The sequence below is a fragment of the Simochromis diagramma genome, unplaced genomic scaffold, assembly GCF_900408965.1.
Source record: "Simochromis diagramma unplaced genomic scaffold, fSimDia1.1 OVJJ01000293.1, whole genome shotgun sequence".
NCBI lineage: Eukaryota > Metazoa > Chordata > Actinopteri > Cichliformes > Cichlidae > Simochromis > Simochromis diagramma.
The window spans coordinates 4,277,507-4,300,307 of NW_024386801.1; the positions used below are offsets into that span (position 1 = coordinate 4,277,507).

General features: G+C 41.5%; 1 protein-coding gene across 6 annotated transcripts in view; it reads right to left on the bottom strand.

Moving 5' to 3' along the window:
- The window catches only part of brsk2a (BR serine/threonine kinase 2a), a 177,168-nt gene that overhangs the window by 38,436 nt on the left and 115,931 nt on the right, over positions 1-22,801 (bottom strand). For all 6 annotated transcript variants that reach the window (XM_040025245.1, XM_040025242.1, XM_040025241.1 and 3 more), the window contains 3 exons: positions 22,200-22,285; positions 17,545-17,685; positions 895-1,011 (listed from right to left, as the gene is read on the bottom strand). In XM_040025245.1, coding sequence (XP_039881179.1) covers positions 895-1,011; positions 17,545-17,685; positions 22,200-22,285 — 344 coding nt within the window. The remainder of the gene's footprint in view (positions 1-894; positions 1,012-17,544; positions 17,686-22,199; positions 22,286-22,801) is intronic.

Here is a 22,801-nt window from a genome sequence, read left to right on the forward strand (position 1 = left end):
TTCTTCTCCATTCTTCAACTTCTTCACTTCTGTTTAGTACATGGGGATCTGCCAGGCCCGGGAGCCATCGCCAGTCCCCTTCGAGGCCTTCGCCAAACCGCAGCTCAATTCACGTCAAAGCATTCACTTTTACCTACTAAAACGCTGTCAAACTTAAATGAGGACGTGGGCCCAGCTAGTGATAAAGAGAATAAAAATAACAATGCACTTCTATCATATTGGGTTGTGCTTACATATTCAAATCTTTCTGAAGTGAATTTAATGGAAGAGTGAAATGCTATAGTGCAGCAGTGAGGTGTTTCTGTTAATCCATGGTGTCACTGAGTTTATGACCCCAGTGCTTAAAAGTCATCATAAAGTGTGTTGCCTTTTATTGATAAATATGACCCTGCACAATGACCGCCACACCTGACCTTAGGGTTGAAGAAAATCACTCCCACAATAAAAGAGACCTCGGTCCTTTTTCGAGTGTAGTCCCACTTTAAAAGTGACTCTTCCTGCAAGCAAATTCATTAATGTCATGGGATTGATGTGCCTGGTGCGGTTGTGACTATTAGATCATAAACCCAGTGTGAAATATTAGAAGACGGGAGCAGTAATGTGTGGCCATGGCCCTGGCCACGCTCATCGCCAGATACCACAGTCGGTGATAGACACTGAAAGTGTCTCCTGAAGAGATCAGCACAGCACGATTATGGGCACTTTGACAACGCTGCACCTAGCTGAGAGCCTGATGGCTCCACTCACTCCACTTAGTCTCTCTGAATTCTCCCCGTTTTCCTCTTCCATAGCAGCATTTCCACCTCCACTATGACCTTTTAATTACTCCCTCGGGACGTCTGATATCTAATATCATTCAGTACATACAGACATTACATTTGTGATTCTACTTACCCACAGCTGGTTTCCAACAAACTATCGCCAACCTGAAGGGAAGCCATGCCAAAGTCTGCTATCCTGATGTTGTTCTTTTCATCTAGCAAGAGGTTCTCTGGCTTTAGATCCCTGTGACTGAAAGAAAATGAGATAGAAACATGCAGCAGTTAATGAAACGTGAAAAAGCTCATCATATTTAATAAAAGCAAGTGATACTGAGGAGAAACAAAAGGGGTCCTGAACGGTATATCAAACACCTGTGCACCACACTTGGATCCATGCATGAACAAGACATAACAGTAACCAGCTATTGCTGCTACCATCGTGCTCTTGGCAACACCTCTCTCCTTTGATCTGTCCAAGCTAAAACTAAGGGCTCCCACCTTGTAACTGCACTGGTAAAAGGTGTGAGAGCCCCCTGCTGTGTCCTTTTCTCCTTCTGTTTCCTTCTCTCTTTGTCCTTCAGCTCCTTCCTCTCATCTCCCAGACAGCCACCAGCAAACTGGCTGAGCAAAGGGCATCAAGGGGAGGCAACCGCAGAGGTGGTGTTCATTAGATGCCATTCAGTACCACTAAACACAGCAAGGGGGATAATATCCAGCAGACATAATCTCCCTACTTAAAAGGAGCCGTTGAGAGAAATAACTTTCTGATGCTGACTCTGAGGTTAAGACCTCAATTTTGATGAGTGGCTCTTCAAAGAGGAGTGGCGTTAGCATTTTATTGGATGTTTAACATCTCTTCCCGGGTTGAGGGTTCTATTACATCATACTGTACAGTTCTTGTGATGTCTGCCAATGCTGAAGAGGGTAGCACAGACATGTATATGTATGTGTATACGCTGACACTTACTTGGCTATCTTTTCTACAATCTTTATGTACTTCCTTAGTTTCCATTTTGCTTTAATAGGAGGTCTTGGGTATTGGAGAGCCCCAGAGTTATCTCGACTTTCATCTTCCTGCTACTCTAATGATAGAAAGGGGAGATAGAACAATAGCTGGATGTGACTGCCTTTGAAGAGTGCCTCATCACAATGGACATTTAACCTTAGATGACATCAGTTGCTGTAAAACTCGTTTCCTGTCCTGAGGGATTAACTGTCAGCTGGCTTGTTATCATCATCCTGGCAGTCTCTGTGATCTCAGCTATAATTGAAATAAAACATAGATAGCATCTAAAACAGTTCTCCCCAGGCTAAATCTTTCATCAATTCACACAACCATCATTTGACTGTGATGCAAGTAGCCTGAGAGTTTTAACTAGCACTGTCATGGGGAAGGAACAAACATTTACGAAACTGCTCCAGGGGCACCAATATGAGAGTGTCTGAACAGTGCATCTCCAAGGTGCATGCATCTGTCCCAACAGGTCAGAGCATTACTGTAAAGTGTTCAGAGTGGCTGTTGATTATATAATGATCGGAGTGATATTTATGAATGTGTTAAAAGATTCATTAATATTGAAATAATGGACAAAGTCTCCTAGCTAAAAGACAACGAGGAAACACTGTAAATTTTAAGGGAGATTAATGTCGTATTAGTCGTTTTTGTATTATTATTTTTGAGTGGAACAAAAAAAAAGGAGAAGCCTAAAAAATTTGTGCACAAAATATTTCAGCTCTCAGATTATTAATTAATTAGCTTATACATTTTTTAAAAGTAAGGTCAGATCTCAGACCTTAAGTAGCCTGTGGGTGCTAAGGCTGAGTTTACAAAAACTCATCGCATATTTCCCAAAAATCATCCATCAAGGGTTCCTTTACCCACCTACCAGCTCACAAAGCAAGAGAATGGTAGAGCCAAGAGCCAAGAGCAAAAGGAATACCAGTTCTGAAACCTACCATCACACAATCATGAAAAACACTAAAGATGAAAAGTGAATGACTTGTAAGACAGCATGGTGATCCTAAATACACCCCAAAATCCACAGCCCCTAGAGGTGCAAGCTCAAGTTTCAGCTACAGCCCACACATTCCCTAAAATCACTGAAAATCTTTGGATACACATTAAAAAGACCAGTGCATGCAAAACAACCCAGGAACCTCAAAGAGCCACACCTACACACCTAACAAATAAAAACGGATAGCATGTGAAGCGGCTCCAAAAGTCTTTATAAGCTGTGATACTTTCCAAAAGGTGTAAGCACAGACTATGCAGGGTGCTTTAATTTTTGCTTCTGGCCCTTAACCTTTTTGTTATTTTGATATAATAAGTAAAAAAAAGACTAATCTTGCTTAAGAAATTATGTTTAATCTTAAACTTTATGTCTTTTATGACCGTTAAATCACTCATCACTGTAACACAAATTCTGACCAAAGCAAGTATTCCCTCCCTGAACAGTCTTCATCAGATGCAACAACAAAAATTAAGTTTGTCTCTTAAAGAGCACTAAACACGGCATAAAGAAAGTGCGTTGTCACAGGCCCATCACACGTAAAACAAACAGTCAACACTCAAGAGGTTGTTCCACAAAAAAAAGGCAACAGCACATTTAAGCAGTGAACGCACCAGAGGAACAAATTGCATCTAAATGCTTTATTGGTTGTCAAGACCCTGGTATCTATAATGGGACATTAAACTGCCTCTCTGTCACATTAGACTGCACTTTGCTACTGTAATCCTGCTCACACACCACACCTCACAGTAGGGATATTGTATATGTCAAGCAAGGGTGGAGGCTGTTAAACAAATTCAACAATTGCAATGGCATCGAGTAGTTTTTCTTAAAAAGAATAGGAGTTGCATACCACTGGCTTGCTTGAGGAATCAAAGACAAAAAGAAAGAATACACTAGATGCCACGGATGCATATAGTTTTTTGCAAAGGTCTATGAGAATTGTATAAATGCTGCTATGCTTGCTTTAAATGGATCATTTGAAAAGAACAGAATAGAAAAATGAAAATGCCAAAGGGGGGTGCATAATTTAAAGTTTAGTACTGTCATCCATCATTTCCATGCAGTCTTGCCTTTGTAACACAAGCCTGTCAGTTCACTATGCACTATGCTCTGATGACGATTCCTTGTAATTTAAAGGTGATATGTATTTGTCTACAAAATCTACGTGTTATCTGAGCGAGGATTTTACCCCAAGGGGCTGTTGGACATGATTCTTGTAACCAAACAGCGTACGCCTAATTGCCTGTGATCATTTGCACATATTTTGCTGATATGTTGTGTTTTACAAGAGGTTGTAATGGCTTTGTCCTCTTGGGGCTCACATCACTATAATTTCTCAGACACGTTTATGGCGATGAGCAGTTTTATGACTAGTTTGGAGCTCAATGAAAATATACTTTTCTCATGCTGACACATTTGACATATACCATGTTTTAATGTCGCTTTTCATTAGGCCAGCTCACACCAAGAAATGTGGCTCTAATTGGAGCCACGAGAACACTTACAACTAACACTAATGGATCAAATGCATCTTTTTGACCTATTAACATGCCAGGAAAATGACTCACCTGTTTTTGAATTTTCATGAGGTACTACAGTTATCCTGGTGCAATACAGTGCACAGAGTGGGGTTTAAAACCACTGTTGAGAATCAAAATGCACCCATTCAGCCTTCGGCGCACCCTGGTGTCGTTCTCCTCTTTCTACCTTTCTGTTTTCCTCTCAAACTTTTTTAGGTTTCTGGTGACCCAATTAGAGGGAGACCAAGCACATTCACTTAGAGAAAGCTTTAGGCTAATATTGTATGGAATTAGAAAAAGAGGACAACTCTGACTGCTGACTTGAATGTGCTAAGCAAAATCCTTCATTAGCCAGTGGAGTTAATTATGTATTCAGAGCAATGAGGGATGAGAAAGATAAAAATGCATTTTTAAATTTTTTTCAGTAATGTAGTTGCATTGCAGCTTAAACAAGTGAAAAAAATAGTTATGTTTGCATCAGCTACACACTGCTTAATAGCACAAGAAATCATTTAGAGCCTTCATCAAAGTCAAAGTATTTAAATATTTTCAAATTTATTTGATAAAGATAAAAAAAAAAAAAAAGGTGATGCTTCTGTCCAGACTGAGTGAATGACAGTAGACTGGGGGAATTAATTATTTGATCCCCTGCTGAATTTGTGATATTGAGCACCTACAAATAAATGAACAGTCTCTAATCTTTATGCTACTTATATCGAGCCAGAACACTGAAGCTAGGTTGTGGATGGGTCTTTCAGCATGACAATGACCCAAAACATACCGCCGAGCGATGTTCCCTCTAAGCTGCGCGCGTGCGCAATTGCGCACTGCTGGCACGGTCTGTGCGCACATAAAATCTGCGTTGCGCACAAAAAAAATCTAACCTGAATTGAAATTAAAATTAAAACTTTAACAATTCTGTTTTGCAGTGTTAGTCAGTAAGTGACTGGCTGCTCCCGTATGGGATTAGAACGATGCCACCTTATTCCATAGTCCAGCCAATAATGTGATTCACATTCGTATATATGCAGCCAATCAACGTCGTTGACAGGCTATGACAGCGTCCTTATGTGCAGACACCGGTGTTTTAGCTAGCAAAGCGGCGTGGCTGATGTGGAGTGAAGCCACGTTAATGACAACGTGAACAACCATTGGAGATGTGAGCAGGACAGACGGAACAATTGACGGAAAAAGTGTGGACTTTATACCAGCTTTTAAATTGTGTTGATAGGCCACGTAAAAAAAGAGTTATGATAAAAATGCAATGTTTGGTTTTCTTCCTGAATACTATCGTTGTTTATATTTACTGCGGGAAGAAACGGTAAAAACGGCATTTTATAAAGAAAACGCTCGAAAGCACTCTCGGCTTGTGAGCAAAAACAAAACCAAAAAAACCGCACCCTTTACTATTGGTTGAAAAATGTACCATGTCGACCAATCAAAAAATGATATGGCAACATGGCATTTAGTTGTTTAGGAAAGGGGAAGTTTTAGGAGAGACGGTGGTGTTTTAAGATGTGAGAGATTTGCGAAGTTTAGCGCAAATCTTGTGTAGTTAGTGTGTAGTGTAGTCAATAGTTTTGTTGTGTGTGTCAGAACAATGAGGCGACTGCTGAATGTTACAGGTGTTACAGCAGTGATACATCTCCTGTTGTCAGGCCTGCAGGTATCAGGTTGTTGTTCTCCTTTATCTCATAGTGGACAGAAATTATTTTTGGAGTGGCACAAATAATTTGTGAGGCATCAAATTTGATGCAGAACAGCTGATTGTTATGTAAATAGTTTGAAATGTTTGTTTAAAAAACACCTTGGCTGCATTTTTAGGTAAACAGCTGCAAAAAACTTTGTTGTTTGCATAACTCAGTTACTTTTTTGACCAATGTTGGGCAATTAATTATATAGTTACTTCTAACTATATAATTAATTGCCCAACATTGGTCATTATATACTGTATTTTGCAGACAGAGTTACAGGACTCTCTCCCAGACCTCAGACTCATAATACAAGTCAGAGCTTTATAAAAATAAAATAAAAAAAGGAAAAAAAAGAAGAAAGTTGTGTTTTAAAAATTGAAGTTCAAGTTATTTTTACTTCCAATAGTGTTAACATACTACACAGGTCAGGTCAGTGGGCTAAAGCAGTTAATTAAAAGTAGTCTAACATAAATGTAAATGCTGTAATTTGATTATTTTAATAAACCATGTAACCTGGGTGGATTGGATGCTGGTGTGACCACAGTGCACACGTCTAATGTTGCTCACAGTGGTCCAAGGGATCGCTCAGGGAGTTTGTATGTTCGCTCAGACACATGAAAAATTAGAGGGAACATTGCCGCCGAGCCAACAAAAAAGTAGCTAAAGAAGAAGCACGTTAAGGGAGCGACCTCGCCAGTCTCCAGACCTCAGTCCTACAGAAACTCTGTTGAGGGAGCTGAATTTTTAAGCTGCTAAGTATGCACAACCAAGAAACCTAAAGGATTTAGAGAGTTTCTGTAAAGAGGAGTGGGTAAAAATCTGGCGAACAAGAAACGTCGTGTTACGATTGGGGATCAAATGCTTATTTCACTCAAGGTAAATCAATTTACATGTGTTTTTCTGGATTTTTGGTTGACGTTCTCTCTCTCCATTAAACTTAAACTACAATATAAATGAGAGCGTGGTCATTTCTTTGTAAGTGAGCAAACTTCCAAATTCTGCAGGGGATCAAACAGTTATTTCCCCCCCCCACTGCATATATATTACAGTGTTTTCCACATTTCTCAGCTGAACACAATGCATTTCATATGATTTGAATACTGTTTGAAAATATTTTTTTTTGTCATGAACCATTTTCACATGCTTTCAAAACTGTCAATCAGGACAGAAATACAAGGACTGAAGAAATGTTGACACAATTTTAAAGTAAAAGTCCACATGATACATACATTTAAGTGCCAGATTTGAAGCCCACACATTGCTTTAAGACTCATTTGATCTTCTATTTGAGTGACATTAAAAAGTTCATTTGGGCAGCTGCCAAAATCTTTACACAGATGACGTACACATTTAAGTAATTACCTGTCACAAGACTTGCATTTAAACTGGATCAGTATCAAGAAGCAAGACCTGCCTGTGAACGTCTCCCAGTGCACCCCTTGTGTCATCTCCTCCAGTTCTATTTAGGCCTATGGGGGGGTTTGAGCAACAAAGGGGCATTAATGCATTGTTGCATATAATCTAGTTACTAAAAGTGGGATTACAATGACAGCCAGAACAGCAATAAACAAACTGTTTGCTTGTTGTGCCAAATCTGTGTGTGCAACTCAGCGTTTGCTCTTAATCCAGAGGAGTTTGACTAGGGATGATAGGATGAGCAACGGACCTTCAAGGCAGAATAAACAGACAAGCTGCCAGAAAAGCAGTGGAGTGAAAGAGTGGCATAGATATTTAAAAACCTAGAGTAACACCAGCCATCTAATCCATGGTGCCATGCAAGTGTAAAATTCCTTTAAAGTGTTTATCCATGCCTTGTACGAAATTCGACTGCTCGGGAGGCTTCAACATCATCTCTTATCTGGTCATCTAACAGCATGTCATGTCTTTAAACTGTTGTTTTTGTTTTCCTGCACTTGATCTTATTTTGTTTTCCTATTTCACAGCCTAATTTATTTTACCTTTCTTTGAACAATCATCCCCTCACTACCACTAGCCCATTCCCCCTAAATCGAGGACCATAAACCAACCCACTACTTTCATTTTCCTTCTTCCTGCTTGATTTTCCATAACCATTTCACCCATCCCATTTCCATTTTTCCATTTCACCTCCTCTCAACATCAATTTCTCTCCTCTCACAAAGTTACACTTCAACAGTAAGTGGCACTGCAGGAGAAGAAAATATCAGACAAATACAAAGACAAGAAGAGAAAGAGAGAAAAAAGGTCTGTGTTTGTAGGAGCCATCAGCTGTAATGATAGGCTATATGGCACAGGCTTTCTACAGGCAGGTAAGCAGGCAGCCAGACTATCATCATGGACAGCTCTCCAACAAATATTGGCAAACCCACAAACAGCAAAGAAATTGAGATATTGATGACCCTACTTGTTGAACATAATTAATTAATTAACATAAGTAAAAGCTAGCCAGGCTTCAAATGGTGTAAAATCATGCATGAGCCATGCACGTTTGTGCACTGATGAGAGCTTATCGAGGTATGTGATCATTTTTGTCTTTGTTTGTCTTCACGCTGAGTCTGCAAAAACTACCAAGACATACTTCAGGAAACTTGGTGAAGCAGTGGAACACTGTTAAAGGAATCAGTCTTCTGAATTGTGGAACAGATGCATTTGTTTTACTGCAAAAGGGCATTGGGCATGGATGCTCTTTCAGAATGACCTATTCTATACTTCACAAATGAATTGGAGCAATAATTAACAGTCCATATATCTACCACTGTTTTTCCACTATGTCACTATGTTATCAGCGGGGCTTGAGATATGTGCTCCAAATACATCTCCATTCATGCATGTGGTTGGTTCTCCCTCCGGGAGGGAGATATGCAGCAGCTAATGACAAAGTGTGGGAGAGACAAAGTGAGGGAAAAAGGTGGATGTGGATGATATGCGGGATTATGCTACTGCGTGGGTTTAATGTGACTTCTGGACCAAGCATTTGTTTGTCATGTAGGTGGCAGCAATAATGTGCACATCATATTATCAGGAATGGGAAAAGGAAAGACTGCGTTAATATGTGTGAGCACATAAACGGAAGCTTCCTTGGTGAAAGGGTTAGAGTTCCCACAGGTGGAAAGACTACTTTGGTTAGGGTGAAATAGTCTTTTATTCTCATCTGTAGACAGCTTTGAATGTGTCCATGCAGATAAAGCTGCGAATATAAGAATAGAGACATTGTGAACTGGGTTCATCATAGAAAGCTAAACTGTAATTTAAAAAAAGTGCATCCAATTATGACACTACAATTAAATGCATTAATATGTGTTGTTGAAGACTGACAGAATCATGTTACTGTGACTCGTAAGTTAAATGAAGAAGTACATTTCTGAAAAATTGTATGACATCTTTGAAACATTGTTACACTGTTACTGTGACCTCGAGCAACAAACTGCAACTCTAGAAGTGCTGCTCTCTAGTTGACCTCTGATGTCCTGACAGGAGCAAGTGAAAGACAATTTTTTTACAAAGATCAGTAAAATGTCATATTATCATAGGCGCGCTGTGCTCTGATCTGTGCTCTAACCAGTCTGCCAGTCAGTCCGTCTCTGTGTGAGTCACAGGTTTGCACATCTCACTTCAGAAGACTTCAAATAACAAATACAAGGCATGTCTTAATGAGAAGGAAAGGGGGAATAGGAAGCTAGTTTGACACTAGATCTATATTTATGCTTTTCTCTCACTGCTGCAGCATCTATTATGCATTTCTTCCAATGAAGATTATTTTCGCACATCGGTTTTTACCCCAGCTGTACCTATCTTCGCCTCATCTCCCTTGGCAGCTATCCCCGTGTGCTTCACTTTGTCCCCTTCTCTCCCTAAAAAAAGACTACTCTGAATCAGAGACTAATCTGAATCAGGGAGAGAAAACACTGAGTCATAAAACCCCCATTTTCCCCTACATTATTTCATTTATTTCAAGCCTTACATCCATCAAGCTGAAGAGATCTTATTTGGGGATAAGACGTGGGTGGAAAACGGAAGCATGAGGAAATGTGAAGAAGTAAAAATGGGAGAAAAAGGTTGAGGAGCATGTGTTTACCCCCACTCTGCACGGTGAGTCACAGAGAAAAAAGGGGCACTTCAATGGCCTGCGTAGGTCTCCTGTGCAGACAAGTCAAAATGGAAGGAATGATTGCAGAAATGCTTTTTTATTGAGGGGATGCTGAGATCTCACTAGTGAGAATGGAAGGGAGGTGAGAAGGGCTACGTCTGCCTGTCTGTTTGGCCCTAATTGAGGTTGGGAGGAGGGCGAGTCGGTGTAGCAACACTCCCAAATAATCCTCCTCATGACAGATTTACAAGGCATCATTTTCTGAGAGTGTTAGTGAGGGGATTTGAGGAGCTAAGACAGTGAGACAGCAACAAAGTAAAACAGGGACGGAGAGGTAAAACTGCCCAGCTCTGATAATCTCTCTTTGTGCATGCACTTAACATCAGCTCCAGATGCTTCCTCCTAATTGATCTAATCTGTTCTCACAGCCATTATCAGAAATGTATTTACATGGAATGATAAAAGACTTCTAATTTTTATTCCTTCCTAAGGTGGAACAGTTTTGTTCTATTTTTGCTTGTGCAACAATTATATTGTGGGGGGAGGGTTCAGCCCTCCAAGTGTTCCAGTTTAAATGCATCAGCATCATTTGATGGTTCAGACAATAAAATAAAGGTGACTGCATCATCTAAAGATAGTTCAAGTGTAAAGTTAGTCTGAAGAAAGCAGCAGCTTGTGCACAAGAGCTCTCATTTAAAAAAACAAACAAATAAGTAAATAACAACAGCCATACTGGAAGAGGGTCGTTTATAAGCTATGCAGTAAAATACAAATAATATCTAATCATAAGAATTGCACTGTATAATTCCATGACAAATTACCTTAATTTTTCCTCTTAATTAACTGTGCAACATTATACTAATCTACATTGGAGCCATTCACAACTACGCTCCAGGTTAAAAGGAGTATTGAATGCTGTTTTTCACTGGCTTAGAGTCGTCTCTTTCATCAGTATAATACTCTACTGTGCACGGAGAAATAGAAAAGCCTCCGTGTCTCTTTGTAGCACTTTCAGCCACATAGCCTTGGCACAAAAGTTATGATGGGCATACATTATCATCATGAGTTGACTGGCTATAACTGGAAACAGTTATAGTGCCAATGAAAAATGCAATGGCCATGGCCTGGCCATGGCTACGCTAGGGTTTTATGATGATCTCCTAGTTTAAATCTCAAGCCCCTGCCAGTGATGACTATCACAGTGTGATCAGCAAGAAAACAAAATCATAATGTGCTGGATAATGAGCACATTTTGATTGTTACTTCTGCAAGTAAACACGGACCCTGATCTAGTCTTTGCCCTACGTTGTGTACAGCACCTTAGCTACGCTTTACTGCTTATTCAAACATTAATTTTGCTGAAGTGAAATCTGACTCACCACGTTGACTCAGTTGACACAAACAACAAAAGCAGAGTGAATAGTCTTGTTCCAAAGAACTTTTATATGCATACTTTGGCAAATATGCAGGTAGATAAATATGCAGGAATTTTTAACTCGTGAAAACAATCAGCACATTTACTAAAACAAACATGACTCCAGTTCTATTATCTTTTAGTTCTGTTGTGTAGCAGCAGGTTTGTTTACTGTACTTCATGATTGGCCTCAGGTACACAGTGTATCAATAATTTAATAATATGAATGTGATGGTCTTTTGCCACAGTTTTGTTTTGAGTTTTGTTCTCATAACTTTTGAATTCTATTCACTTAAAGAGTGAATAGAGGGATTTGCTCCCTTGTATTTTTGTACTATTTTCCTTCCCATTTGTCCTTTTGTATTATGTTTTAGTCTGCTCTCTGAGTTTTGCATTCTGGTTTATGGTGTGGCTATTCTCTTTTTCTCCTTTTCCATTCTCTCTTTTTTGACTTTCTAGCTGACTGGTTAGACTTTCTATCTTCATCTTTATTCAGTGTGAAGCGCTCTTTTTCTTTATTTTTGTTTCAAACTTTGATTGAACATGTTCAAGTCTGACTTCTTGCTTAGGTTTTCTGTGCTAGTACTTGGAGTTTAGAATGCCATTTTAATTCCTTCTTATTCTACTGTGTGTTGAATTTGTTTTTCTAGGGACAAGTTAATTTTATAGGTTTTCTGGTACAGATTGTTGTCTTAGTCCTCCCTCCGTCTCCTCTAATCCCTTTGTATTTCCCTGTCTCATAATTGCACTGAAGTTTTTAGTATTTAGGTATAAGACGTATGTCAGTTTTACTTCCTGTCTGTCTTCCCTCGATTTCCTAATTGTTACCTTCCTGTGTCTCCTCCCTAATCAACCTTCTGTGTGTATAAACTCTGTTCTTCACCTGCTTTCTTTGGTTCTTTGTGGAGCTCTCTGGTTATATCCCCTGTGCATTCCCTGCCAGCATATGGATAGCGTTTGATTTTTCCTTGTAGACGTTTGTGTTTTTTGTGTTTTTTGGACTTTTAGTTCAGCCTAAATAAGCAGCTCCCTTTTTGTGTAATCTGTCTGCCTCGGACGTCCTGCATTTTGGTTCCCTCTCCAATTCTCCACGTCTCACCAAATTAACCTGTCATTAAGAATTTTTAACATTTTTCACTTGTGTGAATTTACTGTTATGTGTGTTATGTTACTAGATTATGTAATTAAACTCATCCTGTTAATTTTTGTTTTACATTAACAGACCCAGCTGTTATTTGATTTAGGAAATAATACACAAAGTATATATAAATTTCAAGTAGCTGAATGTAGGACTATATTTTGTCTATATGTTGAATCTTGCAATTTCCTTTTGCAGCTTCTGGCAAGTAGCTGGAGATTTCCAGTTTTTATTCCTCAAGAAGGTAAAAATAAATGCATTTGATATTATTCAGCTCTATGGTCCTGGTGCTCTGCCATGTAAGAAGATGCTGATAAAACACAGAATAAAAGAATACACTCTGAAACACAGAAACAAACACACTGCCTTGTTTAGGAAAACAAATGTTCACTACGTATAATCTCCACACGACACACCCTATATACACACACACACATAGAAAGCAAGAAACAAACACATACAAACAAACGAGGTTCCTAAATCAGTCTCCTGCTGACATGTTTGACTTCTGAGGTCTATATGATTGCCTCTAGCCTATGAGCTGGTAAACAGTTAAATTACCCCCCGAAGTCAAACAAAATGTGTCACGTTGGAGCATGTTATGGAAATTATGTTTAGAACAGGTTTACAGTCATGCAAAAATAATCTTCCAAAAGACACAGAATATAAAATATAGATGGGTTCACTATGAAAACATTTCATATCAAGAAGAAGAGAAATGAGCACACACACTACAGCAGGTACGGTCATCCAGTTCTGACGTTTATTCTTCCACAGGATGTGCTTTTACTATTCCACAGTTTGTGTATGTCTGTTTGTCCTCCTTCCTGATAAGAGGGTTTCTACTCTTGCCTTCACTCTGCCTAACCTCGCAGGTTTGCAGAAATAAATAGAGACACCTGAAAAGTGATCTGAGACCTTTGCACAGGCCTAATTTATCATGTTACTGAGAAAAAAATGTCCCTTCTGCTTCTCACTGAATCATATTTTCAACTTTTCAAGTTATCACCACATCTTTTTCACTGATTTGTCATGGCTTATCTGCTTCACGATAAACAAACTCATATTTCCTTTTGATTTTGTTTGAAAAGAATGCATATAGATTCAGATATGTGTCTGAGATTCTCTTTGCCACATGTCAGCGATACTCACAAACATGTTGCAAAATAAGCAATATTAAGGGTTTTTTTTCCATTCTGTAATCTCCATAATGAATGATTGGTATGAAAGCTAAACAGCACTCCAAAGATCTGAATAAACTGACTGAAATTTACATTATAGATTCACTTTAGGAAAAGTCTGCATCTTTCCAGAAGTCATTACTGGTGAATTCATTATTTGTTCAATGTTGTATGACAACCAAATTGACTTTGTTACGCCTCCTGGGTATGATAGTTTTACACATTTTTTAAATGTAACTGATGTTTTTTATGGATTACACATAATGAATGTGCCTCTTATGGGTTTAACTCCAAGTATCTCAAATATTACATCTAGTCTGTGGTTTTCACAAAGTTCTTGTATTACAGTCCTATTTGTATGTATGCAGAGGACAGCTAATCTTATTACAATTTTCCATCCATCCATCCATCCATCCATCTTCATCTGCTTTATCCGAGGCCGGGTCGCGGGGGCAGCAGCCTAAGCAAAGAGGCCCAGACCTCCCTCTCCCCAGCCACCTCCTCCAGCTTATCCGTGGGAATACCAAGGCGTTCCCAGGCCAGCCGAGAGATATAATCTCTCCAGCGTGTCCTGGGTCTGGCCCCGGGGCCTCCTCCCGATGGGACATGCCTGGAACACCTCGCCCAGGAGGCGCCCAGGGGGCATCCTTGTCAGATGCCCGAACCACCTCAGCTGGCTCCTTTCGATGTGGAGCAGCAGCTGCTCTACTCTGAGCCCCTCCCGGATGGCCAAACTTCTCACCCTATCTCTAAGGGAGAGGCCAGCCACCCTTCGGAGGAAGCTCATTTCTGCCGCTTGTACCCGCGATCTCGTTCTTTCGGTCACTACCCACAGCTCGTGGCCATAGGTGAGGGTAGGGACGTAGATCGACCGGTAAATTGAGAGCTTCGCTTTTAGACTCAGCTCCCTCTTCACCACGACGGACCGGTGCAGCGTCCGCATTACTGCAGCTGCAGCCCCAATCCGTATGTCGATCTCCGGCTCCCTTCTCCCATCACTCGCGAACAAGACCCCGAGATACTTGAACTCCTCCACTTGGGGCAGGAACTCATCCCCGACCCGGAGTGGGCACTCCACCCTTTTCCGGCTGAGAACCATGACCTCAGATTTGGAGGTGCTGATCCTCATTCCCGCTGCTTCACACTCGGCTGCGAACCGATCCAGTGCGAGCTGGAGGCCCTCACCCGATGAAGCCAACAGAACCACATCATCTGCAAAAATCAGAGATGAGATTCTGAGGCCACCAAAGCGAAAGCCCTCCGCCACTTGGCTGCGCCTAGAAATCCTGTCCATAAAAATTATGAACAGAACCGGAGACAAAGGGCAGCCCTGGCGGAGCCCATCACCCACCGGGAACGAGTCCGACTTATTGCCGGCAATGCGAACCAAGCTCTTGCAACGGTTGTATAGGGATCGAATGGCCCATAGCAATGGGCCAGACACCCCATACTCCCGCAACACCTCCCACAGGACACCCCGAGGGACACGGTTGAATGCCTTCTCCAAGTCCACAAAACACATGTAGACTGGTTGGGCAAACTCCCATGCACCCTCAAGTATCCTCAAGAGGATAAAGAGCTGGTCCAGTGTTCCGCGACCAGGACGAAAACCGCATTGTTCCTCCTGTATCCGAGGTTCGACTAGCGGACGAACTCTCCTTTCCAGCACCCTGGCATAGACTTTCCCAGGGAGGCTGAAGAGTGTGATCCCCCTGTAGTTGGAACACACCCTCCGGTCCCCCTTCTTAAAGATGGGGACCACCACCCCGGTCTGCCAGTCCACAGGTACTGCCCCTGATCTCCACGCAACATTGTAGAGGCGTGTCAACCAGGACAGCCCTACAACGTCCAGAGCCTTCAGGAACTCGGGGCGGACCTCATCAACACCAGGGGCTCCGCCACCAAGGAGTTGTTTAACTGCCTCAGTGACCTCACCCCCGGAAATTGGCGGGTCATTCCCCTCATCCCCAGACTCTGCTTCCTCCTCGGAAGACGTGTCAGTGGGATTAAGGAGGTCCTCGAAGTATTCCTTCCACCGCCTGACAATTTTCTCAGTCGACGTCAGCAGCGCTCCGCCAGCACTATACACAGTGCAGGTAGAGCACCGCTTTCCCCTCCTGAGACGCCTGACGGTTTGCCAGAATCTCTTCGAGGCAGTCGGAAAGTCTTTTTCCATGGCCTCTCCGAACTCCTCCCACACCCGAGTTTTTGCTTCAGCCACTGCCCGAGCCGCATTCCGCTTCGCCTGTCGATACCTGTCGGCTGCCTCCGGAGTCCCACAGGCTAACCAAGCCCGATAGGACTCCTTCTTCAGCCTGGTGGCTCCCTTCACCTCTGGTGTCCACCATTTGGTTCGGGGATTACCACCACGGCAGGCACCAACCACCTTGCGGCCGCAGCTCAATGCAGCAGCTTCGGTGATGGAGACGCTGAACATGGTCCATTCGGACTCAATGTCCCCAGTCTCCCTCGGAATGCTGTCGAAGCTCTGCCGGAGGTGTGCGTTGAAGATCTCGCGGACTGGGGCCTCTGCTAGACGTTCCCAGCACACCCTCACTACGCGTTTAGGTGCACCAGGTCTATCCAGCGTCCTCCCCCTCCACCTGATCCAACTCACCACCAGGTGGTGATCAGTTCACAGCTCAGCCCCTCTCTTTACCCGAGTGTCCAGAACATATGGTCGCAGGTCTGGTGATACGATTACAAAATCGATCATCGACCTACGACCTAGAGCGTCCTTGTGACACGTGCACTTATGGACACTCTTATGTTCGAACAGGGTGTTCGTTATGGCCAATAACAAAGCACCGCTCGGGTTCAGATCAGGGAGGCCGTTCCTCCCAATCACGCCCCTCCAGGTCTCGCTGTCGTTACCCACGTGAGCATTGAAGTCTCCCAGCAGGACAACAGAGTCTCCAGGTGGAGCACCTTCCAGCACCCCCTCCAGGGACTCTAAGAAGGCTGGGTACTCTGAACTGCCACTCGGCGCGTAAGCGCAGATGACAGTCAGGACCCGTTCCCCGACCCTAAGGCGCAGGGAACAAACCCTCTCGTCCACCGGGAAAAACCCCAACGTACCGGCAGCAAGCCGAGGGGATATTAGAATACCCACCCCAGCCCGCCGCCTCTCACCAGGGGCAACTCCAGACTGAGACAGAGTCCAGCCCCTCTCCAGGAGACTGGTTCCAGAGCCCAAGCCATGCGTAGAGGTGAGCCCGACTATATCTAGCCGGTACCTCTCAACCTCACGCACTAACTCAGGCTCCTTCCCCACCAGAGAGGTGACATGCCATGTCCCTATTGCCAGTCTTGGCAGCCGGGGGTCAGTCCGCCAGGGCCTCCGCTCCTGGCCGCCACCCGACACACAATGCACCCGACCCCTATGGCGCCTCCTGCGGGTGGTGGGCCTGCGGGAGGATGGGCCCATGTCTCCTCTTCGGGCTGTGCCCGGCCGGGCCCCATTTCTTACATACATTTTTACATTACAATTTTAAATTCAATATTTTTTCTACATCTCAGATATTGAAGCATTTATTTTATCAATGTATATTTGAGAATATGAGTTTCCTTTATTTATGTCAAAACTATATTTGTTCTCCAAATGTCAAAAACACTGCTGAGTATCAATGAAAAAAAAGATTGGACTGTTTCACTCAGTATCTTTATTAGCTCCTGTTCCATAAGTGCAATCCAACCCGTTACACCCTCCACAGTAGCAGCAGCTATGACAGGATGTTTTTCATGAGGATGTCACTTACCATATGGAATGACTGTGGCAAAAATCCAAGGCAGACATGATTTGTCTGAAAAATTTCCTGGCCTCTTTAGGTGTTAACCTGCCTTTCTTCACCAAGTAGTCGAACAGTTCACCACCAGACACGTGTTCTAGCACGAGGTACCTGAGAAACAGAGAGGAGACAAAGAAATAGGAATGAAATCAAGAGAGTACATGAGAAAAAACTCTCATACATGCACCCAGAAAGAAGAAAAATACCTGCCAGAACAAATACCTGCCCTCTCTACAAAGCCCTAAAGAAAAGAAAAACCTTGGACCTCTAAGGTTTCTGAGAAATGGCACAATGGCAGGATGATAGTTCCCTCGAAGCACATAGATTAAAGACTACCAAGCTTTAAAATCTTTATCTTTGAAAAACTATATCATGCTGATTAATCTTTTTTATAATTCTTTGGCGATCTATTGTCCATCTACTTAGTTTCATAGCACACACATACACACACACACACCCCCTCCTTGCCATCACTTCATCATTTCATGCGGCCCTTCATCAGGTGGCCTTTGAGTCTGTGTGGCCAAGCATTCTGTCATCCTGACTGTGTGGCCATGCTCTGCAGCTCCAAGGGGAGAGGGAGGAGATGAATCTTCACTGACCCATGCCTGCAGCTGCGTCTGTGGATTGAAAGCAAGGAGTGCCCCGGCCCTGCTCCGATCTCAACTGCTCATATATCCTGTACTCAAACTCACTCCATCTTCACTAGGACAAAGTGAAATCCAGACTGATAGTAAAATATTCTGTCTCTCCCCTTCTGGATATTAGGGTGCACATGGGTCTCTTTCATTTTATTAACATATGGCGTCTCAAACTGTAACTAGTGACAGCGCATGTGCTCATTAAACAGCCCTCAGTCCAAAGGCAAAACCTTTGTTGGAAAAGCCTCGGCAGCTTTGGCAAAAATAACAACCAGTCCAAACACAAGTGAGTGAACACAAATTACAAAAACACATACATTTTGCATGCAGAATAAGGACGGCTACAAATTTAATTTCTCTGTGAGGTAAGTTTTCTGGTCTGTGACTTAAAATACTGGCGTTCAGGCAGGATGCTCCACTGAGTTTACCCTAAAAAAAGATACATTTTTGTTACTGCTGTAATTCCTCCGATTATTCTGTTTTAAATTTGTATTTGTCTCTGAAAAAATAGCTTTATTATGATGCAAGAATCAGGATTTCCCTTTCAGATTTAATATTATATCTAAGCTAAAGTATTCAAGGTTTAGGAAAATTCTACTACTACTATTAACTCTTATAGACATACAGTTGTGGTCAGAAGCTTTCAGCGAAGATCAAAAGAACTGTAGACTTACACAAGTTGGGAAGGTCTCTTGGAGCTATTTGGAAACAACTGTAGATTCCAAGATCAACAGTTCAAACAATTGTATGCAAGTACAAGTTATTCAGAAGTGTCACAACTGAATAACTTGTGCTTGTCTGGAAGCCCTAAACTGACAACCTCAGATGAGAGGAAACTGGTTAGGATGTTCAGAAACAACCGAGGAACCCCCAAGGCTCAAGCCTGCCAAGAACCGGAAACAACAGTGTCACACGGTGAACAGAGTTTTACATAGCCATAGACTGTGAGGGTGCTAACCAAGATAAAAGCCCCTGTCCCAAAATCCACACCTCTGGGCTCGACCAATATTAGCAGCTGCCCACATGTATAAGCAAAATGTCTTCAAGAAAAAAAGATTTATTGTCAGATATGGCTGTGTAGGTTCTCAGTCATCTAGGTCACGTTAGTCTAAGGAGCTTGGAAAGAAAGCGACTGAACTTTTTCTTGAAGTTTCTTGAAGATGTTTTAGCTCTTATCCAAGAAGCTTCTCCAATTCTAAAGTTCTAAATTTCTAGAACTATATAAAAGTTCTAAATCTAAATTTTACTGTCAAACAAAACAAAAAACAAGCTGTTTGACCACAATGACAAGCAGTATGTTTAGAGGAGTAAAGGAGGGGCCTTCAAACCTAACAAAACTATATCAGCTGTCAAGCATGGTAGTGGAATCATCATGTTATGGAGCTGTTTTGCTATGAGTGATACTTGTAGATTGCTCAAAATTGATAGAAAAATTAAGGAATTTTTTTCAGCTTCATATCAAGAAAATACCTGATCCTTGTCCTCTTTAATCTCAGTGATGCCATTGCTTACAACATCCCCTACAATGCCTGCACTTCTGTGCTGGCACTACACTGGTTCAAAAATAGACCATTCTGTGTCAGCTTTGGAAACAATTCTTCTTCCACAGCTACACTTTATTGTGGGGTACCGCAGGGTTCCGTCTTAGGTCCCAACCTGTTCTTACAACTTCTTCTTTGGTCAGAAAGCTTGGTGTGATATTTGAATCTGGCTTTAAGATAAGCAAATTAACTCAATGGTTAAAAATAGCTTTTTCCTTCTCTGATTCAGCTCAGCCCAAAATACTGCTGCTAGGCTGCTCAAAGGCACCTCCAAAAGAAATCATATTAATCTGTTTAAGCTATTCTCCACTTATTGCCAGTGAAGTTTAGAAGTGATTTCAAGATCCTCTGATCTTGCTCTGTAAAGTTGTCTGTAAAGCTCTTCTTGACCTGCCTCCTTTTTACATGTCCAACCTCTTACACAGCTACTTGACTTCTTGTTTCCTCCAGTCAGCTGATCGCATGCTTCTGACTGTCTGCTACTCTGGATTTTAAATCATAGGAGTGTTAGCAATGTAGAACAGCATTTCCCTCACAGTGAAGTCTGCTCCTTCCACTGAGTATTTTAAAACTAAACCTAAACTTATTAGGAATTTGAGTTTGTCTGATTTACTCATTGTGTCGCCTATGCTTTTTTTCAGCCATGACTGTATATGTTTAGCACCTGCTAGCATACGTTTACTTATTTACTTTGGTCAATATAAGTTGGGTTTTTTGGTTTTTACCTTATAAATAAATTAGAGTTTGAGAGCTAGATGGTGGAAACTCAAAGACACATCAAAACTGGTTTTGGAATGAATAAAGCAAGCTAGCGTTAAGCTTCTGGAATAGCTTTCTCAAAGCCCAGACTTCAACTTCATTGAAAATTTATGGACTGTTCTTAAAAGGCAGGTCTGTGCCAGGAAACCAAGCACTTTAAATGAACTCTACCAATTCTATCTACAAGAGTGGTCAAATATCCAGCCAGAATTATGCTACAAGCTTGTTGATGACTACCAAAAACATCTGATTAAGGTGCGATTTGCTAAGGGCCTTTTAACCAAACCTTAGTGGGGGTGTATGCAAAAATTTGACCTGTATTTATAATTTTGTCCCCGTGTGGAGGGAATAAATATTTTATAACTTGTGGACCAAATTCTTGTTTTTTAAAGTCATTAAAAATCTATGCTGTGCAATTATTCCACAACAGCTCAAAGAAATCACTGAAAATGATATTACCATGACATTCACGCCCATGATAAGTGTATGTAAATTTCTTACAACAACAGTAGATCTTGCACTCCTTGATTGACATCTTAGGCTAAAAAAAAAAAAAAAAAAAGAAAAAAAAAAAAAAATTCACACACTATCTGATTTGTAAGAAATTTCGTATTTCCTAGTTGAGGCTACTTGAAGAATTTCTCTGATATAGTTTGTTCTTTTACCAAAATTCCTCTCAGGCTCCTTTAAATTCTCCATCACCTCTTGTACACACCCGCAACACCAGTTTAAACAGCTTGTGCCAGCAGAATAATAAGTATTTCAAGCTCTGGGTCTGCAAGCTGCAAACATGCTGTATGTCTATCAATTACTGGCTTTCAGGTGGAGATATCGCACTAAGAATCAGAAACATTAAGAGAAAAATTACATCACTTGTGCAAAGCTCAGAGTGTATTCAAGTCACTCGTGGTGCAAATGTAAATCAATTTGTCTTTTGTGACGCTACTAGTGACCGTCTGTCAGAAGTCATGAAGCAATGTGCACAAAATGTGATTTTAATAATCCAATTATAGGATGAATCATAATATTTTGCAGTTCCTATCATCTTAAAAGACGACATGTACAGCACTGCATGTCCAATCCTATTTGCTTTGTAAGCTAAAAATGAAAACTAATTGAATTTATTTGGCAAACAGTCCACTATAGATCAAGAGGTCTACTATGAACAACTGATGGGGCTGTCACTCACCACTGCTAAAGCAAGCTGATAAATGTATGAGTGTCTGCATGAGTGTGCGTGCAGTGTTTGTGTGTGTATGTGCAGCTGCTGCAGCAGGCTCTTCGTGGCTAATGTTTCTTAATGCCATGGTGTTGCCTCTGATAAGCACGTCATGGTGTTTACATTACGAAGGCTTCCTCGCCCTATTAGCAGTCCCCTAGCGTGCACAACTAAATTAAATGCTTCATGCCAATACTAATGGAGCATCTATCCCTCTAAGGCTGTAGTTGTTGGCCTGCAATCATAATACACCAATCACAACTGCTCTGCAGACCACCACAATGATTTGTGGCATTTTAACAACTGTTCTGGTGTCCAAAACAGCAGCTGACTGTAAGAATATCTCATAGTCACAAAAGTTGCTACACAAATTTCCTTCTTCTTTTATTGTGTTTGCATTACAATTATGATTTTGTATATTTCACACACATCAAATGTGGACCAAAATCAGCTGGTGATACTTACAAGTATTTTTTATTTTCGTAGACATCGTGTAGCTTTAAAACATGTGGGTGTTCTATGAGCTTCAGAATAGCTATTTCTCGCTCCACCTGTAAGAAAGAAAAAGAAGGAAGAAGAAATTAGTAAATTGCTACATTCCTAAAAAGACTCCACACCAAGAATATAATCGGGCCTATTAAAAAATAAATATTCCCGTCTTTCTCTTTTTTAAACCTTAGTACCAAAGTAGTGTAGTACTTTGTTTTAGGTGCAAAGCACTCAATAACCCCAAAAACATCCCCTGATGAGGCACTGCTGAAAGGGTTTCCACCAGTCTGTAACAGTTGTACAAACCAACTGCAGGCAAAACAGTTTAGCACCTGGAGTCTTCTACTATGAAGTCAAGCTGCTGTAATAGATGCAAATACATCTTTTGGCATAGTCTTTTCAGCATTTGAGCACTAATGGTGCTTTTCCAGATGTCTCAGCCGACAATTCCATAGGCAACCGAATTGTCAGAGTCAATTTTTTTCCAAAAATAGTTTTGAAATATTGCTTGTTGACCACAGAACTTCTTTCCACTTTGCTTCAGTCTGTTTTAAGCTTTGTCTCAAAGTGTTCCAGAG